The 23099-nt window shown below is 41.5% G+C and overlaps 2 protein-coding genes across 3 annotated transcripts in view; one reads left to right on the top strand and one right to left on the bottom strand.

Annotated features, from left to right (window-relative positions):
- SAMD8 (sterile alpha motif domain containing 8) overlaps positions 1-23099 on the top strand; it is a 127879-nt gene that overhangs the window by 58645 nt on the left and 46135 nt on the right. The window lies entirely within an intron of this gene.
- On the bottom strand, positions 6783-22411 carry LOC110080337 (dual specificity protein phosphatase 13A). Its single transcript, XM_020796159.3, has 3 exons — positions 21517-22411; positions 11878-12095; positions 6783-10993 (listed from the first exon to the last, which is right to left on the bottom strand). Exons 1-3 carry the CDS (start codon positions 21744-21746, stop codon positions 10782-10784), a joined length of 660 nt encoding a protein of 219 aa, XP_020651818.3. The 5' UTR covers positions 21747-22411; the 3' UTR covers positions 6783-10781.

Here is a 23099-nt window from a genome sequence, read left to right as displayed (position 1 = left end):
TCTGCACTGTGTTAAACACACGGCATAAAAATGTCACAAAATAAACGCAGAACACAGGTTCATTTCTTCAAATGCAAAAGACACTTTCAAAAATTATCCTCAATATGACTAGAGCAAGATTAGGGTGCAGTTCTCTACATATTCATCTAGAAGTGAATTTCTTTCAGTGCAGCAGAACTTACTTCTGGTAGACATGTACAGTATTAGGATTGTATTGTCAGCCTTCCTCTTTCTTGCCACCAGGGATCTGATGCAGATAGAGGATTAAAAGTGACTTTACTTTGACTCCTATTCATAAGATACCTTCTCCATTAAACACACACTATAATATATGTAAAACATAGCTGGCTGCTGAGAAGGTTCAGTAAGACTAGCAGAAACAGCGAGAACATCCAGAAAGAAAGACTGGCAAAAGAGGATGTTCTGCTTTTGCCAGTCCCAGTATTTCCTTTTTCTTCTTGCCTTGGGAGATGGAAACAGTTGAGAAAAATCTAGTCTGGAAGACCCCCTCTCCTCTCTGGATTGTATTTAACACAGGCTACTGTGGGTAGCAAAGAAAATATTTTCCTGTGGGGATCAATGTTTTTTTATTTGATAATTTTGGTTTTTCTGTCTCTTTCTATGTAACCTGATTGAAGTGCTTCTTTCATCAGTAAAGTGGTGGAGAGGGTGGTGGCTGAACAGCTTCAGGCTCTTTTGGATGAAACAGATGCTCTGGATCTGTTTCAGTCGGGCTTCAGGCCGTGCCATGGTACAGAAACGGCATTGGTTGCCCTGTATGATGACCTGTTGAGGGAGGCTGACAGGGATAAAATATCTCTGTTGGTCCTTCTCGACATCTTGGCGACCTTTGATACCGTCGACCACGGTATCCTCCTGGGGAGGCTCTCCGAGTTGGGAATTGGTGGCTTGGCGCTTGCCTGGCTCCATTCCTTCTTGGGGGACCGTCCCCAGAGAGTACAGCTTGGGGAGAGTGTCTCGGCCCCCTGGAGTCTCAATTGTGGGGTTCCACAGGGGTCGATTATCTCCCCAACGCTATTTAACATCTATATGTGGCCGCTGGGTGGGGTCATCAGGGGGTGTGGGGCATCGTGTCATCAGTATGCTGATGACACACAGCTCTACATCTCCTTTCTAGGCAGGTGATGCCGTCCTGTCCCTCCAGCACTGCCTGTGGGCTGTACTGCAATGGATGCAGGAAAATGAGCTGAGGCTGAACCCAGACAAGACGGAGGTTCTGAGGGTGGATGCCCCCACTATCAGAGGCTTGGGTGATTCCCTCTTGTTTGGGGGGGGGGTTGACCCTTGCTGCAAAGAGTGGGGTTCGCAGCCTGGGGGTCCATCTGCACCCGGCGCTCACCATGGAGACTCAGGTGGCATCTGTGGTCCACACCGCCTTTTTCCACCTTTGGTGGATAGCCCGGCTGCGACCCTATCTCAATGTGGGGGTGCTCATTACCTTGGTTCATGCACTCATAATCTCGAGATTAGACCACTGTAATGCGCTCTACGTGGGGCTACCTTTGAAACTGACGTGGAAACTCCTTAGCGGAGCGAGAAAATACCACCATATTTCTCCTATTCTGGCCACGCTGCATTGGCTGCCCATTCGGTTTTGAGTCGACTTTAAAGTTTTGATGCTTACATATAAAGCCCTAAACGGTTTAGGGCCTCGATACTTGGTGGAATGCTTACTCCCACCTAGTTCTACCCGTGTCACATGTGCGAGTCAGGAGGTAAGGCTGAGGAGCCTGATGCTGAGGGAGGCCCGGAAGGAAAAAACAAGAAACCAGGCCTTCTCGGTGGTGGCTCCTCGTCTCTGGAACAATCTGCCTCCGGAGATTCGTGCGGCTCCCTCGCAGGGTACTTTTAAAAATCAATTATAAATGTGAATGTTTAGCCAGGCCTCCCCCCCCCCAGTTAATCCCTGACTCTTTCCCCTCCTCTCTCTGATTCATTTCATATGTTTTCCATCTTGTAGAATTGTTTAATTGTGTTATAATTTTTTCTTATATTTGTGTTGTATTGTATGTTGTAAGCTGCCTAGAGTGGTCGCAATGACCAGATAGGCGGGGTATAAATAGAATAAATAAATAAATAAATATAAAAATAAATAAGTGCAGCTCTCAGTTTACCATAAACAGAAGTAAATACTGTATTTATGGAAAAAACCAAAAAGAAAAAAAGGATGGTGTGCAGCATAGTCAGATAACATAATAGAGGCAACAATTTGAATAGCACTTAAACAGAAAGAAAAAATTGAATCGATGGACTGTGAGATAACACCCCACCCCCAAACACTGAGGTTCAAAAAGTCATTGTAAATCCACCAAGGTAAAGTTCTAGAATAATTCCCAGGAGGAGTAGTGATCCCCAGAGGATGAAGAAGGATCCACAAAACAAGTCTTTCTGCTGCTCTATTTTTGGATTTTCTTTTTTCTTCTTCACTTATTGCTTCTCTTTACAGTTCACTCAACAGCCAAGGCTTTTCCAAACAGGATAAAAGCTCCACCTCCGATGAAAAGGCTTACAAGAATATGTGTCAGAACTGCATTTTGATAACCCACGTCATTGAAAACGACTTTTCCTCTAGAAACCTTTGGGGTCCTTGCAATGAGGGGGGCAGATTTGTCCTTAGAAATTGACTTTTCATCTGGAGTTTTGCTTCTGGAACTTCCATCCAAGAGCCCTGACAATGATGTGAAATTCCTATTGAAAATGCCATGCAACTAAACTCTGCTCTCTCCATTACTTCATCAGAGGCAAGAAAGCACTGCATTATGTCATCAGCAGATACATCATCCAGTGAAGACATGTCAGACCCTCTCAGACCCAACATAAGTGAGGGATTTCTAGAAGTAGCAGACCTGGATCTTCTGAGATCCAGGAGATAAAATCCTGAGATGGTGGTGCACACTCAGAAGGCCAGGAGTTGAAATTCCCAGATGAAATCACCTTTGGGGCAGAGTCAGAGGAGGCTGGATCCATTTTCAATCCACACAAGTTGAACAGGTTGAAGACTTGAGCCCACAGAGAGCCTGCAAGGACCTTAACCAGGCTTATTCTGATTGCAGAGAGAGTCTCCTAGGGAAAATGGGCTTCCTTGGGAGTAGAGAATCTCCTTGTGGGCAAGTTCCTCCTCCTGGAAAAAGAACAGTAGGCCAGATCCTGCAGTTGAGCTCTCTTGCCAGCTGGGCCAAATGCCTGCAACTGAATTCAGGGTAGGGTCCAGGCAGCCCAAGAAATAGCCTTCAGTTTGGAATTGTGTATTTGCGATAGACAATGTCTGTTCTAGATGCTTTGTATCCAACCTTGCTGTGAGAGAGACTTTTGTACTGCTTGACTCTGTTTCTGGACTCTCCCTGTTTGCTGCGTAACTTTTGGACTGTTTTGGATTCTGGCTTTGGATCAACTGTGCTTTGTTTACCTTATACTCTGGCAAGACTAGGTTTGCTGGCGCTGGAGCAAAGCCCACAACTGAGAACAGGACACACAGAAAGGCACAGGGAAAAAGGAATGAACATAACGTGTCAAGTCATGTCAGCTTGACAGTTGGAAAAAACCCAAGTCAACAGTGCACCTTGTTTACCTTATACTCTGAGGAAGTGGGCTTGTCCACGAAATCTCACATTAGAATACAGTATAGCACTTAATCTTTAAGGTGCCACAATGTTTTCTTTCTTTCCCTTATTTTTCTTCATTTTCTTTATCACAGACTAATATGGCTAACTCTTCTGAAAGTGCAGATAGAGTATTTTGCCCTATCTGGAATAGCCCTCAGCCACAACTGCCATTTTCCTAAGTTCATGTTTAAATTCCAACCCAGAAACAATGTTCATAGGAATGATCACAGACAATACTGTACATGTATGTTAGAGTTTGCCTTTTGAATTTGCAATCCTGGATTTAACTTCTGTTTATTGAATTGTCATAGCTTCTTGGCCTTTTGGCTAAGATCAAGTGTGTGTGTGTGAATTGTCTTTGTTTTATTGGAACCTTAATGTATGCAGAGTATTTGAAAAGTTGGTGTTTATGAGGCAATTTTGCTACAGCCTACTGTGAAAATGGAGCACCTAAATCAACTACGGTGCAAGACATAAGGGACTTGTCCCATGTTTTGGTTCAGTTGGGGATTGGCTTGTTCACTCCTTTCTCTGACAACTACATGGTATGCAGGTCATTGTGAACCTGCTTGTCCCTGACTCATGCCTCCTGATACCTTTTTGGGTTCCTGTCAGGGGCTACTTTTTTAACATTGTTGTTGTTGCAGGCAGGGTTGCTCCATTTTTGTTCAGTTCCAGCCTGTGTAATTTTCAGGAATGAGCCAAAACGATGGCTTAAACTATTACTTTGCTTAAGCCACTTCATAGCCTTGGGAAACTGGAAGCTTCCTTCCACTCCTCCTTTTTAAAAGCCATTGTAAGGCAGCACTGATAATCTATGCCACTTAGGAAACGTTTTTTTTAAAAAAATTTAATATAAAGCTTCCTCCAGCTTCCCCACAGAGGAGGAGACAACAGAAAGCAAGGAGGGGGATTGTTCGTTATTTTCTCCCTCCTCCCCAATTAAAGGGAAGAAGGGCCAAGTAGGTCAGCTTGATATGCAGTAGGGTTTCCTGCCCCCAAACCACCCAATCTTTGCATGTGGATAAAAAGATTACTCCAACTGACATACTGCACCTCAAAGTAATCCTATTTATCATGATCTAGTCCAATCCAGGGCATGATAATTCAACCATCTAGTTGCACCCTTAGTACTCTGGCACGCTTTTTTAAAGGCAGAGTTCCTGTCCCATTCTTCCTAGACAATGTGCCCACATAAATCTGTCCTCAAAATAGCCTATAAGTATTTTAACATTTAAGAGCATTTTCATTCTTTTAGCTAAATATGCATTTAGACCCACACATAGGGGTTGTGCTTTGTTTTAAGTCCCACCCCATCTCCTATTCAAAGGCAGAGCTATGAAAAGTTACTCTTTCAGATTACAACACCCAGAATCTCCCAGCCAGTATAGCTGGTTTCCCATAGGAATGCATTGAAATTTAATTAATGCGTTCCTATTCGTCTTGTGAAGCATGGCCATAGAAAAATTTGTCTTGTGAGTCACCAAAAACATCGCAAAATGATTTCGTCTTGCGAGTTTTTCGTTGCGTGAGGCATTTGTATTACGAGGCATCACTGTAGTGAGGTGGGATCACAAAAACATTCTGCTTCGAATATCTTTTTACTGTATAATCACCCTGCTCCATTCAGGGTCTTCAGTTTTTAACCCTTCTGTGTCTTACTCCCTTGTCCACCTTTGTTTTTGTTAGACCCACAAAATCTCTAAGATGGAGAAGACTCAATAGTTAAACTATATGTTTTGACTGGAAGTGCTTGGATTCCAAACTTTAACAAATCCTGCCTTCTTATACAATCTAGACTTTAAGGTCTATTCATTAAACTTTTTCCAAAAGGAAATCTTTGAAATTATCTGCAACAAAATGAATAGTATTTTACAATGAGAGCAGTTGCTGGAATCCAAATACCACACAAATAGTTTTAACCTTTAACATTGGCCATAAGTAGTCTAATATCTGAGCATAGGAATGTCTCAATCCAAAATTTTGGGCTGAAGTGCTCTCACCTTACTTGGACCATAGGCTGCTCCTGCTGGTTGCAGCAAAGCTAATGTTTCTTTGAGATTCTGGCATTTACCTCTTGGCCCCTGCTTGTTTCACCAAATGCAGGGCTCACACGAGTATCCCAACACGCCCTTTGACACGCTGCCACCAGTTGATCTCTTTATCAACTTATATTTCTTATGAAAGACAAAGGTCCATCCAGTACTGACTTTTTAACAGAAACAGGTTTATTGTTTACACGTGGTTTCAGGAATAATTCTTAAGTACATTTTTAAGGTTACACAAAGCTTCAGTATTTTACTTTGATCACTTCTATCTTAATTAATACAGGTTACACTCTGACTAATCACTCCTTAAACTCTCTCTCCACCTCCGAACTCCTCCTCTCTGTCTCTGACTGAACTCCTTCTCTCCCGGACTCTGCCTCTCAGCAACCCCCTGGGCCCCACCTCACAACCACATTAACATACAACAAATGAATAATGCATAACTTAAGGTGGATGCCACATTCCTCCCCCCTTAAACATGTTCGTTTAGGAGGGGAAACCTAGCAGTTTGCGCTCATAAACAAACACCTAAGTACATGCAAGTATAACAATAACTTACCAATACTTATGCATACCTTAGAATACCATTTTCTCTTTATTATTATGTTTACCAAATCAAACTCAGCACTTTAAACATCCAAGGCAATTAATACAGTTAAAACATTTGCATTAATCACATTAATACAAATTACATTGCATCACATTCACATCAATAAGGCAACTCACCATTATTTTTACCATCATTCTACCTCTCAGTTCATCAACATCCATAACTATACACAAACAGAACATTTAATAAAACATTACAAACTTTGTTTATCTACCCATTAGTTATTTGGTCTTTGAGACAAGGTATCAGCATCCACGCTCTGAGTCCCTTTTACGCTGCAGATTACAAAGTCAAAATCTTGCAGGTTCTATGTCCATTTTGCCAGTTTTTGTTAGTGGATTCCATAGTTTGCAGTCACACCAGAGGGAAGGGGTTGGTGCAAAGGACGAATTTCCTTCCCCAAATGTAGGGTTTCAGTCTTTGCAGCATCCGAACAATTGATAGGCATGCCCTCTTGATGGCAGACAAATGTCTCTCACCAGGTTGGAATCTCCTGATCAGTCACTGGGTGTAGACTCCCGCTTGGCACAGCACACCTCCCAGATCCACACTTGACACATCAATGTACGCGATAAACTCCTGGTTGTAGTCTGGAGCAACAAATACTGATTTTGAAGTCCGCACTCTCTTCCAACGCTCAATAGTCACCTGGCACTCTGATGTCCACTGGACGTCCTCCACTTGCCATTTCCTGGTGAAGCCTGCTTTCTTTCTGGCTCGTGGCTTCAGCTGGGGAAAGGGTAGGTAGTTTCTTCCCCTCCTCCAGAACATCTATGGCTGCATTTTCTTTGTGATCTTACTACTCTTGCCTTCCTCCTCATCAACAAATTCACCCCAGGTACTTTTGTTGATAAGTTCTCCCTATGTGGGGAACCTCTATCATGGATCACCTCCAAATTCACAGGCAGGTTTTTTTAAGTGCAATCTCAAGCACTTGGTTTATTTTAGATGCACTGAGCTTTTCATCTGGTTCTATTTCTTTTATTCTTTGGTTTGTTAGGTAGGGATTTGCCATGCAAGGTTTTAAGTGTTTTTGCAGCTGCAGACCTACGCATTGGCAAGGGGTCAAGTTCACTGATGATGATGATAGCTTAGCCTTTGTCTTGTCAACCCCATGTCTGACAAAACTGCTTAACTTGCTGACCCATTCCTGGCCAGTAAAAGTTTTGAGCAGCCCTTTGTTTTGTACAGGAGACACTCATGTGTGCTCCAAACACATCCCTATGAGCTTTCTCCAAAATCTTCTCTCTATAGAGCCTTGTGGTGCGGTGGTTAAACCGCTGTACTGCAGCCAAAACTGTGTTCACGACCTGGGGTTCAATCCCAGGTAGCGGCTCAAGGTTGACTCAGCCTTCTATCCTTCCGAGGTCGGTAAAATGAGTACCCAGCTCGCTGGGGGGGCAATGTGTAGCCTGCATAATTAACTTGTAAACTGCCCGGAGAGTACTTGAAGAGCTATGGGGTGGTATATAAGCAGCACGCTTTGCTTTTGTGCTTTTATACTTCACAGGGACATGTAATTGTTTGTGAGGTCCTCCCCCTCTATGAGGTACCTTTAAAACATCTCTATATGTCAGGTTTTTATCAGCTATAAAGCTCTCCGGAAGTTCAGGGGTCAGTGGAATGGGATTCTCATTAGCTCTTCTAATACAATTATTTAAAGTAATATCTTCTTTCTGCTCCTTATCAAACAATGAATTATTAGGGTTTTTCAATATGACCACCTCAGCCATTTCTGCTACCTCAGGGTTTTCCTCTAAACTGGCGCATCCCAGGTCTGATTCAGAAGTTAGGGATTCCATTTTTCCCTCAGGGATTGTTAACTGCTCTCCCTGGGAATGTGTTACTCCAAAAGCACTCCGCACATGCTTAGTGAGATCTAATCCGATCAAAATAGGTGCTGGAATTTGGTCAGAAATTGCCACATCCCAAATTCCAACTCAGTCTCTATAGTTTATATTTACTTTAGCCTTAGGTAAAATCACTGGAGTAGAACTTATTGCCTTGATTGTAACAGTTTGTTTTGGAAGTATTTATTCTTTAGGAACCACATCAGGATGACACAAGGTTATGTGGGAACAGGTAACAACAACCCTCACATAAGACTTATCATTAATAAGAATTTTCTCACCAGGGTTATGTAGTAAAATATTATCTGTCTTTATAAGGAAGCACTGAACGACTCTGGCTAGTGGCAGATCAGAATTTTCTGTTGTGCTAGTTGCCATGGAGACAGAACCATTGTTACAGCCTCATTCAGTGGCTTTCACAGGTTTGATGCAGTAAACCTTTTTGGTCTGACTATCATCTTTTCCATTTTTATTTTTATTCTTCTTCCTACAATTTGATTTTATATGCCCAAACTTGCCACAGTTATAACACTGTCTATAAGTCCTTCGATCACACTGAGAAGATCTATTAAACTTTTCCTCAGAGTTCATTTGCTTCTGCGGACTTGGCTCTGGCAACTTAAGTGAGGTACTAAGCTGGCTATCTTTCCCTGACATTTTACTGTTGTAATTTCTATTGAAGGGTTTCTTACTATTGGCCCAATTCTGCCTGTAAAATTTTACCTCAGAAAAGTTAGGCTCTCTAATCGCAGTAATGGAATCAGCATATTCAGATGCCTGTAATACATTTTTAGGATTTTTGTCTTTGACTAAATAACGCAAATCCCCAGACAAAATGGAATAAAATTGGTCTAAACCAACCACATTCTTCGTTTGGTCTAGAGAAGTGACATTTTCATGTTCCCTCAATTTGTACAAACACTGAATCAATTTGGCCCCCAATTGGGCATAAGATTCTTCAGGCTTTTTGGTAAGGGAACGAAATTTTCTTCTCAGGTGTTCTGCATTTATGCCAAATCTAGAATATACCATTTTCTATAGGCCTCAAAATCTCTAGCTTGCTCCAGAGGCATCTGAGAATAAAACTCAACTAAATCCCCACTTATCTGAGATCTCATCATCCTTTCACCATCCTTAATCTCAAAGTCCCAGCACATGCTCTCAAATAAAATCAGGAAAGATTCAGGGCAATCTCCTTTCCTATATTGAGGAAATTTCTTTAGGTTGATTTTTGAGAGATTTCCCTCACTAAAGTTGTTGTTATTATTATGGTTATTTTGAGGACCTAATGCTAATTGTTTCATCTGTATTTCGAATTCCATTTCTCTTTGTCTTAATTACATTTGTCTGGCCTCAGCCCTCTCCTTTTCTCTAATTCCATTTCTTTGAGCTCTACCTCCTTAGCTTTCTCTTCAGCTCTGGCTTTTTCTCTAATTTCTAATTCCTTTACTCGAAGCCTGAATTCCTCTTCCAACTTCCATTTTTCAAAATCTTGGGAGCTTAGAAAACCTTGTTTTTCTGAGGCATTTTCATCAGTTTCCTCCTCTTCCACTGGAGCTAGAGGGTCTCTATTTCCCTCCACTTCCCAAGGTAAACTTTCTGCCTCACTACTCCCTTTTTGGCTACATTTGGGTGGTATGCTTAAGTCTGAGTGAATTGGTCTTTAATGTCTGTACTGTTTTTTAAAAAGACCTGTCTTTCTGCTGTTAATTCCAGTAACTATGTTGTTGCACTTCACTCAACCTTTTCGTTACTGTGTATGTCTGAGCTGTTCTTGCTCTCAGAGAGCAAAATAATTTTATTTTCAAACCTCTGCTTTCATTTTCCTATCACCTCAGATTTGCTCTGACCCTGGCTTCTACTTTTTATCCACCAGTGCTCCCTTATCTCTCAGAGCCTTGGATTTCAAGCTAGCCCACTGGGTCTTTCAAATCCTGAGGTAAACAAAAAAGAGTTTTTCCTTTAGAACTGGTTCCCTATCTTTAGTTTTCCCAGATCTGGGTTCAGAAGCCCTGGCACTAAGATTTTCCACAAAAGCTCTAGCAGGTCATCCACTTCTTCACCACAGACCTCTGATTAAAGGCACCTACAGCTCCAGAAAATTCACTTTTAAACATTGGCTTCACTGGCTTATTTTGTATCCCACCGCTGAACACCAATTGTGACGTTTACCTCGTGGCCCCTGCTTGTTTTACCAAACACAGGGCTCACACAAGTATCCCAACATGCCCTTTGACACTCTGCCACCAGTTGATCTCTATCAACTTATATTTCTTATGAAAGACTAAGGTCCATCCAGTACTGACTTAACAGAAACAGGTTTATTGATTACATGTGGTTTCAGGAATTGTAAGCACATTCTTAAGGTTACACAAAGCTTCAGTATTTTACCTTGATCACTTCTATCTTAATTAATACAGCTCACACTCTGACTAATCACTCCTTAAACTCTCTCTCCGCCTTCAAACTCCTCTCCTCTCCTCTCTGTTTCTGTCTCTGTCTGAACTCCTTCTCTCCCAGGCTCCGCCTCTCAGCAACCCCCTGGGTCCCGCCTCACAACCACATTAACATACGACTTATGAATAATGCATAACTTAGGGTGGACACGCACAGAGGTGTTACCACTTGGCTTTTCTCTCTTTTCTTCATGTTATAAAAGTCGACATAGGTTTATCTTGTATCGTAGCTCCAGGTCAAGGTTTTGCAGCTGTTTCAGGAACCCTCGGTTTGGGGAGATGGCTCGTTTCTGCAGAACTCTTTCCATAGCCTCTGCCAGGGGGAATTTCTGGTATATCATGAGGTATGCCAGAACCAAGGCTGCTGATCTACTTTTGCCTAAGATGCAGTGAACTAAGATCTTTCCTAGGTGGGAATATGATTAAAAAGTTAACAGGTATGAAACTGTCTAGAACTATTTTATTTTGATTTACATGTAAGAATTTAAAAGGAGGGACAAGGCCAAGATGGGTGCTGTTGCAGAAGTGAGTTGCACCTGCTTCTATGGCTTTTTTCCCCCCCGACCCCTAAAGCAATGGCTTAGCATACTGAGAAAACCCTGTTTAAAACAAGTATTTTTAATTAACAGGTATGGAGTGTTGTGTCTGGCCAAATGGGAGTTGCAACAATAGGTATTCTCTAGGAATCTGATGCAGAAACAACCAGTTGTGTTGCCAGTTTTTTTTAAAATGTGCTTCTGCTCTGATCTTTTTTACACTATCATTAAAAATAACTGTAAAATAAATATTCTAAAAATGCTTTTGATCTCCAGAGTTCTCAACATGAAAGGAAAGAATACGTATGATCTGAAGAGAAACCAGATTATCAAAAGCTATATAGCCCTGATCCCAGTATTTTTTAACACAGTATTATTGGTGTTTCCCATAAAATGTGCTAACTCAAAATGAGATGTGTGTGTATGTGTGTGTGTGGTTTGCCACAGCAATTTGCCTATATGCCTTGTTGCTGAATTTTAGTGACAGAGTGTGCCCGTGGCAGCCACTGAATATACTAAATTGCCCACCCTGTTGTTTGGCACTACCCCAATGGCACTTCTTTCACTTAGCTATGATAAATCCTATCCTGATGGTCTGAGGGTCACGGATTTGAATGAAGAATTGAGACTGTATACAGACCTGGGAAGCCATATTGTAGAACTATCATTGCTTTGACAGTTCATTTGCGATAATATTTAGATAGGACTTAAGATTCATAAATGAAATGAAATTTCAGCCAAGAGAGGCACTGACCTTTTGGAGTGCTTAGCACTTTGTGGATATATTGTGAGGCAGGGTGAAAATGAGTGCTTAGGTCAAAGTCTACAGAGTCTTCTGCTGCTATTCCGTGATAATGGAATTCTTTGCCGTAGAAGTCTTGGCTTCCTTTGCTTCCCCAAGCATTGTGTGCAGCATTCAATATGTGGGTGATGCCACATTTCCTTAGTTCTTCCTCGTTGTGTGCTATTACACTGTGGGAAAACAGAAAGCAAGGGTTAACAGGGTGGCTCAATCCTAGGCCCATGGCAGGACTGACTTAAATAGTGTGAATGCTAACTTTGTGCCTCCAGGCAGCAAGAATTCAAGATCTGTATCATACAGCTTTCTTTCCCTGACATGAAGCAAATCCTGGAGTTGACTGCCTTTTAATAGGTTGTGTGTGTTGTTTTTTTTAAAAGTCTTTTTAAATGAAACAGATAGGAAAAGAGCATGCATTATTTTCAATTGGAAGCACAGTTGTTAATCCTGTGAGATTATTTATATCAGTTTCTGATTATTTATAACAGTTTCTAATAGAGAATAGCTATTGCAGCCCTGAGCATGCCAAACGCTTTAATATTCCTAACTCCATGTGATTGGGTTCGTTTAAATTTTGCGGCAGTTCCTGACTTTTGGCGGGAAATAACGACGGAGACTTGTCAGTCATATTCAAAACTTCACTTTTATTAATCTCTGGCTTTTAAATAACTATTTCAACTGGGTCAAAACATGATAAGTTGGGTAACGGGCCATAACTGGAAGAGGCCAACTGTCGCTGAAAGTCTGGATAACTCATTGAGCTGCTGGGCCAAAGTGTTTGCGGTCGGTGGGGTGTCGTAGAGGAGCGCTCCTCACTGCACAGATCGTGCCGCAGCATGGGTGCCTTGCCCAGTCTCCTTCCTTTGGTACTTTGTTAAAGGTGGGGTCCGGTCTTATTACCTTTTTGCCTTGCCCTTGCCCCCATGGGAAGACGATGATCGTCCACTCCTGTGTCTCATAAACTGTCTCTCCCTCTCTTTTTGGCTCCGGATCTGGTAATAACCCTCCAACTTTCAGGTTTGGGAAATCTCTCAGGAGCCCGTGCGTCTTTTCGTATTCTATCTTCTGTCTGTCACTCTCTTCCTTCCTTTTTCCTCCCTCGTTTTCAAACCTACTGACTAGCCTCCTCTCTCCCTGGATACTTATACCCTCTTCCCAAACTGACATCCTTAGCTCCTTCCCTTTTCCTTTCTCCCCTTCTTCCACTAAGCAGACTTCTACCTTCCCTTTAATCTCTTCTATCCTTCCCGTCTTTTCTATTAAGATTTCCTTTTCCTTTGAAACCTCAGCTCTACAACATTCTCTTTCCTCTTTAGCCGTTTCTGTTATCAAGGACGGCTCACTTTATTTCAGCTCGCCTTCACACTCCAGCTTCACTGTCAGTTTTCCTCCAAAATTGCAATTGACATCCCCGATCCTCAAGAGAGGGAGACAAAAAAGACTGTTTCTCTGTACTCTCACACTGCCCAGTGGGTATCATTAGAAAGATTTAAGCTGTGGTTGTTGTGGGTTTTTTCGGGCTCTTTGGCCATGTTTTGAAGGTTGTTCTTCCTAACGTTTTGCCAGTCTCTGTGGCTGGTATCTTCAGAGGACAGCACTCTGTGCTCTAGTGCCCGAAAAACCCACAACAACCATCAGTCAGATCCTGGCCGTGAAAGCCTTCGCGAATACATTTAAGCTATAGTTGTTTAATCAGTTATCTTGAATTATTAGTGAGTTAGGTCAGCCTGACAAACAGGTTGGGCAGCATGATTGACATCAGCCTCCTTACTAGCTTTGCTAACAAGCAAATTAGAAATTATGTCAGAAAATTATGCAAAATACAATGGACATTTTTGCCTGTTACAATAAGTGATGGCATCGATTAACTACATCTTGTTACTAAAGCCACAAATTCTAGGAACAAGTGGAAAGAAAGAGTATGCTTTTAGAATAAGGGGCTCACACTTCAGAAGCTAGATTTCAACAAACTACACAATTCCTTCCTTCTATTAAAAAAACTAGGACTCAAGATATCTCACAACAAGATTAGAAACTGTTATAAATAAATACACAAAGAATGGTAATACTAAAGCCACAAATGAACATTTTATAATGTTACAATACAGTTTGCTGCTGATCTGTTCAGTTGGTTGCTGAGTATGTGTAAGGTAAGTATATACAAATCTGTAACTTCAAGTAACTGTAACCAAATAAATGTTTTTGTTCTTTCTTTAACAAAAGTCTCAAAGGAAGTTTTTGAGAGGTTAAGTGGCAGTTGATAAGAAAGGAGTGGAGTGTGGGGAAGTTGTAGCTATCTCCGTAGATATATGCACCATGTTTCCCTGAAAATAAGACAGGGTCTTATATTAATTTTTGCTCCAAAAATGCATTAGGGCTTATTATCAGGGGATGTTTTTTTTCATGTATAGGAATCTACATTTATTCAAATACAGTCATGTTAACTTCTGGTTGCTGCACAATGGTGGAGAGTGGGGTTTCACTTAACTAGGGCTTATTTTTGAGGTAGGGCTTATATTACGAGCATCCTGAAAAATCATACTAGGGCTTATTCTCAGGTTAGGTCTTATTTTCGGGAAAACAGGGTAGCAAAAAGGAATTTTACCACAAAGTCAAAGCTCTGCAAACTTGCAAGCCTCTTTCTCAACAGCCTGTCAATTGCCAAAAGCCTGTGATAATGAAAAGGCTTTCCCCTGCTGACATAAGGACAGGAGGGATGAGGATGATTAGCCACACTCGGAAGGGAGTTGCACAGCCTAGCAGTAGCCCTCATGACTTGCCACAAACTGCCGTAATATAAGGGAAGCAATTCAAGAGCCATTTTGCTGCTGACCCACCAGCCTCCTGATGGACATAGGACATCTTAACAATGGACCCAGACTCACTGGAGTCCTGTGTTGTAGCTGGAGCCACAACCTGGCCTCCCGCGCTCCCCTGCGGCTCTGTGTAAGGGCGGCTGCCGCATGGCAGGCCACAAGGGAGCCTGGGAGCATGATGTCCAGTGAAGGGCTGTGCTGGCAACCAGGGATTGGCTGGTGCAACTTGGGGGCGGGGCCTGCCACACCTTACTCCATCCCAGATAAAAGGGTGCTCCTAGGCCAGGGTTTGTGGAGGCTTCCCCACCTGTTCTGTGTTTAAGAGATATAGAGGTTAGTAATGGTTTGTGTTAGATGGGTGATCTGTTATTGCAGCTCATTTTATATCTATGTCACAGCTTTGCTGGTGGTTTGGGAGCATTAGAGATGGATCGGGGGGGGATGATAGTGGGCGGGCAGGGTCCTGCCTCCTGCTATCGGTGAACCCCTTCCCTTTGGGGGGGTAGGTAGGACCAAGGACCAGAGCTGCCCCAGTTTGGGTGACAGGGAGCCACAGAGCGGCATCCGCCCATGTGGTCTCTGAGGATCTGCCATCCTGGGTAATTTCCCAGAGGGGTCTGGGAAGTCATGCACTCTTGTCTTCCCGATGGAAACATATCTGACTCCAGTGCTTAGCCAGGGAAACTGTGGCTGTAATTCAATTAATAAAGTTGTGGCCTTTTACTTCAAGTTTAACGTGTACAGTGTGTTTATTGTCTGAGGGGGGTAACAGGCTGGCTTAGCCAAAAGCCTACAAATAATTGGTTTGAAGCAGGTATTAAAGTGCATATGTATGTCAGGAAAGGTTTAAGCAAAATGTTTAAGCAAGCCATAGGCTTTTAAATTTTCTTATTTCAACTGCAGTGCGTTGTGATATAAAGTTTACATTGCACAACATTCAAAAGATTGTGCACAACTGAGAATCATATGGGCCCTGCATATCTCTCACCTGAGATGTGCCTCCTGAGCTAAGCAAAAAGGAGTTTTCAAATACCTGGCAGGCTACCATATGTTTCTATTACGAGCTGCCATTTGGTGTTGTGAGTTGCATGTTGTACAGGCCTATCATAAAGCCCCCCCCCAATAAAATCATCAAGACTATAAAATCATTTATTCTAAAATACTATGGATGTTTTCAGGTAATATAGTAATTTCTCAGCTTGGAATACAGAATTCTGTAAGGTTTTTGAATCTGTAGCCCTCTTGTGTTTTCCCACCAATTCTTCTGTGAACCTGTTCAAATAAAAAATGGGAATGAATTTCCAATGGTCACTTGGTCAGAACTTGTCTGAGTAATCTTACATTGGCCATAGGGATTGGGATTTTACTAACATCAGGACTGTACCTTACATTCCAGCAGCTAACTGGCATTCTTACAGCTGTCTTCTTTGGAAACCGGATCTAATTATAACTTAAACAAATCTGAACTGCAATTTTGTTAATGCAATCTGTCATTCTTCAAAAGAGAAGATTCGGGTTAAAATGAACACATTTTATGTTCAGCCCCTCTTTTCAAAGGGAAAGAAGATGGCTATCCTTCTCTGTGTGCATGGGTGTGAGCATATGAATGCACACAAACATGCTCACCTAAAGCCCTTCATGTCCAAATGAAATTATAATTACATCTGTTCACATACATTATCCCGAGACTTTGAAAGGCGTTCATCAGTGCCAAGCGATGCTAAACAGCAGTTCATAGCAGGACATGAAGAAAGCCCCATGCTAATGAAACCACATGGCAGTATTCATGCCAGTTGAATGTTAATTCTCTATATTGGAACTTCACCAAAAGCTTATCCAGATCATCAGTTCAAAGTGCCTTCTCTCTCACCAGCTTTTGCAAAGAAATTCTGCAAAACAGGATTCAAGGGCAATAGTATGCTATCTAAACATATATAATATCAATGGCTGATTTTGAGATTTCTTATACCAAGTTTAAAGTCCTTCCAGATGAAGAGCTCTTATTGCTACCAGTCAAAATGTAGTATCTACTCTGTTTTTTTCCTCTTTAACATGAGCACACAAAAGTCACTTGGGGGGTTATCAAGGGCACCCCAAGTACTTTTGGTTGCCTATAGAGTTGTACAGCAACCTATGAGAAGGCCATGGAAGTAGCTCTTCACAGCTTGCAGAGGGCTACGTGAAATCCCTTCAAACCTGCACATTGCCTACACTTGCCCTAAAACACTGAACATGTTTCTTGTGTCAGGAGAATTCATAGGCAGTAGTTACAAATATACATCAGGAGCACGAAATCTCATATTTCTATTGATGCCCTATTGATTTTCTTTAGATATATAATTTATTTGCCTGTTGTGGAATAATTTGTGAAGAGAAGGCCACACAGAGGATGCAATACCAATAGTGAATGTTCACTATAGAAAGAGAGAGCATACAACAGAGTGTTGTGAGTGAGGGTGATCAAGAAACTGGAGGCACTATAGCAAAATTATTCAGCTCCTTCCTGTCATGAAAAGTCAGATCATGTGATCCTGGAAACACCATGGGTGAAATATACTGCAGGATGATTGATAGCAGTTGTGCATTGACATAAAAAGTGGAAGGCTGCTAGGCCTAGCTTTGTCTAGCTTTCTGTTCAGAAAGAAAGCTGCCAGCTAGTACTGGGGCAAAAACAGAAAGCTTGTGTCTAGCTAGGCCTCAGAGCTTTCCATTTTAGGCCTTTCTTCCAGGTGAGCCACATTTAGGTGTCTATCATTTAACATTTTGTTCTTTTTCCTCATCTCTGATGAAGTGGACATGTTCACGAAATCTCACATTAAAATATAATAGTTAATTTTTAAGATGCCACATGTTTTTCTCTTGTCTTGTTTCTTTGGATTTTGCCCAGAATGTCTGTCATGTAGAACTCTTAGAAGGGATGTTTATGGGATTTGTAGTAAAAAAAATCCAAAAATCCCATCCCTAATAGGAATACGAAGAAATTTTTCTGGGACAGAGGTCAGACTCTGTCAAGGTGAGCCAACGGTTTTACATCCATAAGTTATCTGAGAAAGCAGGTTTATTAATACATGTAAAAGGCTAAAATGCCTTGATTTCTACTGAGGCCGTTGTAAATACATTAGACGTTTATATGGCCTATTTCTGTTGTCTTCTTCTTGCATCTCCCTTTGTAATTCCCTTTTTCTTCTTCTACAGTAGCAACTTTGAGATCCATAACAGATCATCCCAGGAGTCTGAAGTGATCTGAAACCTACCATGTTTCCCCGAAAATAAGACAGGGTCTTATATTAATTTTTGCTCCAAAAATGCTTTAGGGCTTATTTTCAGGGGATGTTTCATTTTTTTCATTTATAACCATCTATGTTTATTCAGATACAGTCATGTCATTTTCTTCTGGTTGCTGCACAATGGTGGAGGGCGGGGTTTACTTAGCTGGGACTTATTTTTGGGGTAGGGCTTATATAATGAGCATCCTAAAAAATCATACTAGGTCTTATTTTCAGGTTAGGTCTTTTTCAGGGAAACAGGGTATTTATCTGTGCTGCTGTTCCTGGTATCTGATTTGTGTCTATTCATTTTTTTTGTAGAGATTGTCCTCTTTGCTTTAAGTAGAAAGTAGACAGTGTACTGCTGGCAGAAGATAGCATATATCACCATGTAGATCAGAGGTGAAATCTTCAATTTCATCTTGGGCCACATTGGCATTATGGTTACCCTCAAAGGGCCAGTTATATGTGTAAGACTATATGAATGTAAGAACAGGAGTGGGCAATAGCGAGAACTACATTTTCCAAGGTGCTGTATGCCATCCAAGCAACTGCACTTTCTGACTCTTCACTGCTTGGAATGCTGGGATTAGAAGTCCCGATGGGCAGATTCCCAGCATCCTTGTGGAGCATTATGGGTGACCAAATAAGTGCCTGTGTATTGTATACTGCACAGTAGCAGGCAACACTGCGAGGGCCACATGAAATGGCCCGGTGGGCCGGATTCAGCCTGCAGGCCTTGAGTTTGACACATGTGACGTAGATTGATCCCTGATATGGCTGACAATGCTGGGGCCCTTGATGGCGCTGCCAGTTGTCACTTGGTCTATTATTTATATATCTTCCCTTGGCCATGGAGACATGTATTAGTGTACTAGTTATGTATTTGTACTCCAGTGTCTGTGGAAGTGGAGTCTGATCCACACTATGACAAAACTGTTGGTCTTCAAAGTGCTATATTATTTTGTATGGGTTTTTTTTCTTTATTTTTACTCCTTATGCCAGCATGCTAAAACAGACTAACATGGCCCCTTCTCTGGAAATTATTAGTACTATCATTGATTCAAAATTGTACCATGATGGGACCTCAACCAGGTCACAGTCACAGATCAAGCAGAGTTGTTAGCTGCCTGTTCATTAACAGAACGGCTTTTCAGTTGTACATGGTTAAATGTGTTGTCTGAAGAAAAATCCTGCAAAAGGATACAGCTAGTCATTGTCAACACATTTTAATACGGACATCTTTCATTTTCCTAACTGTTTAGCCTGTCCATGTGGTGTTCAGTGAAAGTAACTGAAGTGACATGCTTGATCAGGCCATTGTATTTTTTAAATAAACATTAAACACTACTTGATAAAAAAATAATAATACCTCAGTTACATAGATGGGACTTATGTGCACCTGCTACATAGTGACATTTTGTTGAATACCAGCAGTTGTTCCTGTCAGAGGAGGCAGTTAGGGCGAAAAGAAGTCCCAGTGGGTTGACTGTGTTATTATTCTGATCGGTTCTTTCAGTAGCTGTCTAGATATCTGAGGATTCTGATATCCTTGTTTATAGAAGAAACGCCATATAATGTCAAAGTTGTCAGTATCTTTATTTCCCTTTAAAAAGCTGTTGAAGGATGCTTTCTGCAAATTGAGTCATGTCATTCAGTAGGTGGGCTGAGTGCTTTCTTCACCCAGTTCCACTACAGAAGACAAAGTGAGAGGAAACAAAATCCCTGGATCATTCTTACACAGAAGCCGTGTTCTGCTTCTGATCCCAGAGGGCTTCAGTCCCTGCAATCAGTTGGGGAGCAAAGACAAGCTGAGCTCATTTAGCAAACCCTCTTGCCCTTCTGAAGTCTCTAAGGCAGGGCAGATTGGAGCACCGTGGACAGTCTTTCTCTCAGATAGAATGGATCTTTCCCCACCTTTTATGAAGGCATAAAAATCATGTCAAGGTAATTTAAAGGTCTGATCAGAATAAAGTATATTAATGAGCAGCCATGATGAACAGATGTGTTAAAACTGAGTCATGATGACTCAGCAGTGCTGACTCATGGATGATGCAACACGTAATATGATTGGACACAAGCAGATCTGTATGTGTATATATGTGTGAGATGAACAGTTGATGTATCTTCCTGCTTGGTGATCATTGCTACCTGTTATGCTGCCAGACTGAACTGCTGTAAATACCTTATAAATACATGTTGGTGGAGGAGAAGCTGCTGGTGTGAGCGTGAGTTATTCTGGACTACCTGGACTGCTATAGGTGGGATATAAAATAAATAAATAAATAAATAAATAAATAAATAAATAAATAAATAAATAAATAAATAAATAAATGAATGAATGAATGAATGAATGAATGAATAAATGAATAAATAAATAAATAAATAAATAAATAAATAAATAAATAAATAAATAAATACTCTGCTAAACCGCGTTTTTGCGCTAACAAATCAGCTAACATCTTTAGTCATATTCTGACAAATGTTTAGCATCTGCCTGCTATTTTCTGCAGCACCTGTAGATATATGCCGCCCAGAGACCTTTGGGTAGTGTGGGCGGCATATAAATTAAATAAAATAAATAAAATAAATAACTCTCCAACTGCAGCCTGTAGCAGCCAGTCCTAGGTTCCCTGAGTTTTCTGCCACCAGCATTCAGGTGTCTTGACAGCCTAGCTGAGTATGTGCTCTACACCAAGGGCTGCACATCTAACTTGAATGGAATTGTCGTTGTTCTGTCTCCCAAGCTTTCATATTGCCAGTTGATTCCATAAGCCAATACGAATACACCAGGCTTTAGCAGGTGCACAGCAGTGACCCATGCACATGAGGTCAAGTCAGTTTGTTAGTCTGAAGATTAGCCGTACAGCTTGCATTGTCTTGCCTCTGTGAGTTGTGATTCGAGTTGGAAGCAGGTTAATGTTACAGACTGCTGACTGAGGCTGTGTCTTTCTCTGTGCGTGAGAAATCAGACTTCAAGGGAATTCCATGCTTAAATCCTGAAGACCAATCACTAAACAAAGCAAGCTAATCTGCATAATCCCAGAAACAGTAGCCAGTGCTGTGGCACTTAGATGCTCACATTGGCTAGCAATCACTACCATGACATATTTTTCAGATATGGTAAGAGACATAGAAATTGTTCAAATAAACAAATAACCCCATTTTTTTCTGGGGGCAAAAACCACAGGATTATTTCTTTTCTTTGCTCTTTGAGAGAGAACATGGATATTTGGGCTCATTATATATAAAATAGTACTGTCTATGCTGATCATCCTTTCCTGTCTTCCTGTCAGTGGTACTTAAAAGTCTCATAAAGTGCTTTCTGTCTTGAAAACCATTCCACAATTCACAATGTTGAAAGGCAGAATAAAAAAACAGTCCTAGTGCCATGCTTTCTTCAAGCTCTAACAAAAGAACGCTGCGTTGTAAAATCAGCTTCCTTGGCAAAAATTCTTTATTCTCCACCACCACCACATTAAAGCAATAATTTTGCACCAGGTAACACTTACATGCTGCCTATGTAAAGATTGGGCCACACTTCATCTACCTCATTTAATTCCATCCTGCAGCTATCCACAGCATGCTCTAGTTCTTCCACAGAGGACATAGCAGATTGAAGGATGTTCATTTGCCGAAGGTGGCAGTCATCTCTTCCCCAGAAATGGATCCTTTGGCTGTCATGTGGTTTGGTTGTCAGTCTGCTCATACCTCCTCCTTGCTGAAGCTTACTGAGCTCCATTTACTTTTTGACATTTGACAGCGAGAAACAGGTGAACATCTTGCAGTACCTCACTTGACATCCCTTCCCACCGCCCACGTGGGTAATGGGTATGAGAACAATCTTTGCCGAGTCACAGCAGCAAGTTAACCCCAGAGAAAGAAAGAAAGAAAAATAAAAACATATTTTTACTGTTTAGTGATTCATAGAATCATAGAATGATTGAGTTGGAAGGGGCCTATAACACCATCGAGTCGAACTCCCTGCTCAAAGCAGGAATTTCTTTAGATACAGTTAATAAGTACACTTCTCTGTCCAAAATAAGAAAGGTGTATCAGTGCAGTTCAGAAGCAGTTATAGGCAGCTGTTATGGGCAGCTGTCAGTGTTTGTCCGTGAATCCAGATCTTATACTCAGAACCTCAGAACTTGAGGGTCGAATTTGGTGACATGAATGCAGGGGATCTGTGTTCAGGATGTTTCACTTTAAAAAACAAAAACAAAAAAACAGGTCCATGAAACAGACTAGGGAAGTGGTGCTGTGTGTGTGTGTGTGTGTGTGTGTGTGTGTGTGTGTGTGTGTGTGTGTGTGTGTGTGTGTGTGTGTGTGTGTGTGTGTGTGTGTGTGTGTGTGTGTGTGTGTGTGTGTGTGTGTGTGTGTGTGTGTGTGTGTGTGTGTGTGTGTGTGTGGTGGGGGTGTTTAACAATTTCCCCTAATATTATTACAACAGTTAAAATCTATTTATACCCAGCCACTCCAAAAATTGTTATTAACTCCATATGGGAAAATATATAGGTTCCACAGTTTTTATGACCAGTTTGTACTTTGAGGCCTCAGTACACTGTTCAAATGCCAAGGGGAATGACAGAGTACAACATTGGCCTCTGTGATTGGCAGGCAGTAGGAAACTTTCTGATTACTGTAGTTGGTATTGAGGGTTGGCTACATCTGACATGAATACCAAGAATTTGATCTTCTGCCCCCTGACAGCAGAACAGTATGTTCTGCACTATGATTCAAGCCCCATCTCCAACTTCATGCTCAAGCAGAAATCCCTACATGAGCTGCAACAGTGAACTACAGCAGTGAATTATAGGAACACTGTTTTCAATATCATCATTCCAGGTCTGGATTTGGATGCAGCCCCTCTGGTCATGAATGTGTGCTGTAAGCAGCTATCCTAGCAGTGAATGGAGAACTCTTGAAACAGCCATTAGAATCATTTTAGTAGAGGCAGCTGTGTTGGTCTGTTAGCAAAACAGGTAAAAATGAAAAAAACAGACTATTTCAAAATGTTTAATTTACTTGGACACTTTGCACATGATCTGAAAGTTGTCATTCTGGAGAAGAAAAATTACAGGACAAGACTCCTGAG

The sequence above is a fragment of the Pogona vitticeps genome, chromosome 3 (genome assembly GCF_051106095.1).
Source record: "Pogona vitticeps strain Pit_001003342236 chromosome 3, PviZW2.1, whole genome shotgun sequence".
NCBI classification, from domain to species: Eukaryota; Metazoa; Chordata; class Lepidosauria; order Squamata; family Agamidae; genus Pogona; species Pogona vitticeps.
This window is presented reverse-complemented; position numbering and strand designations above follow the sequence as displayed.

Bases quoted from the DNA above. Each gene is read 5' to 3' on its own strand.
- LOC110080337 (XM_020796159.3), bottom strand. From the start codon at position 21,746: ATGGAGCTCAGTAAGCTTCAGCAAGGAGGAGGTATGAGCAGACTGACA. The intron at 12,096-21,516 runs GTAAGTGTTACC...GTTTTCCCACAG, and splicing joins AATCTTTACATAGGCAGCAT to TGTAATAGCACACAACGAGG. The intron at 10,994-11,877 runs GTCAGTGCCTCT...ATTCCCACCTAG, and splicing joins AGTGCTAAGCACTCCAAAAG to GAAAGATCTTAGTTCACTGC.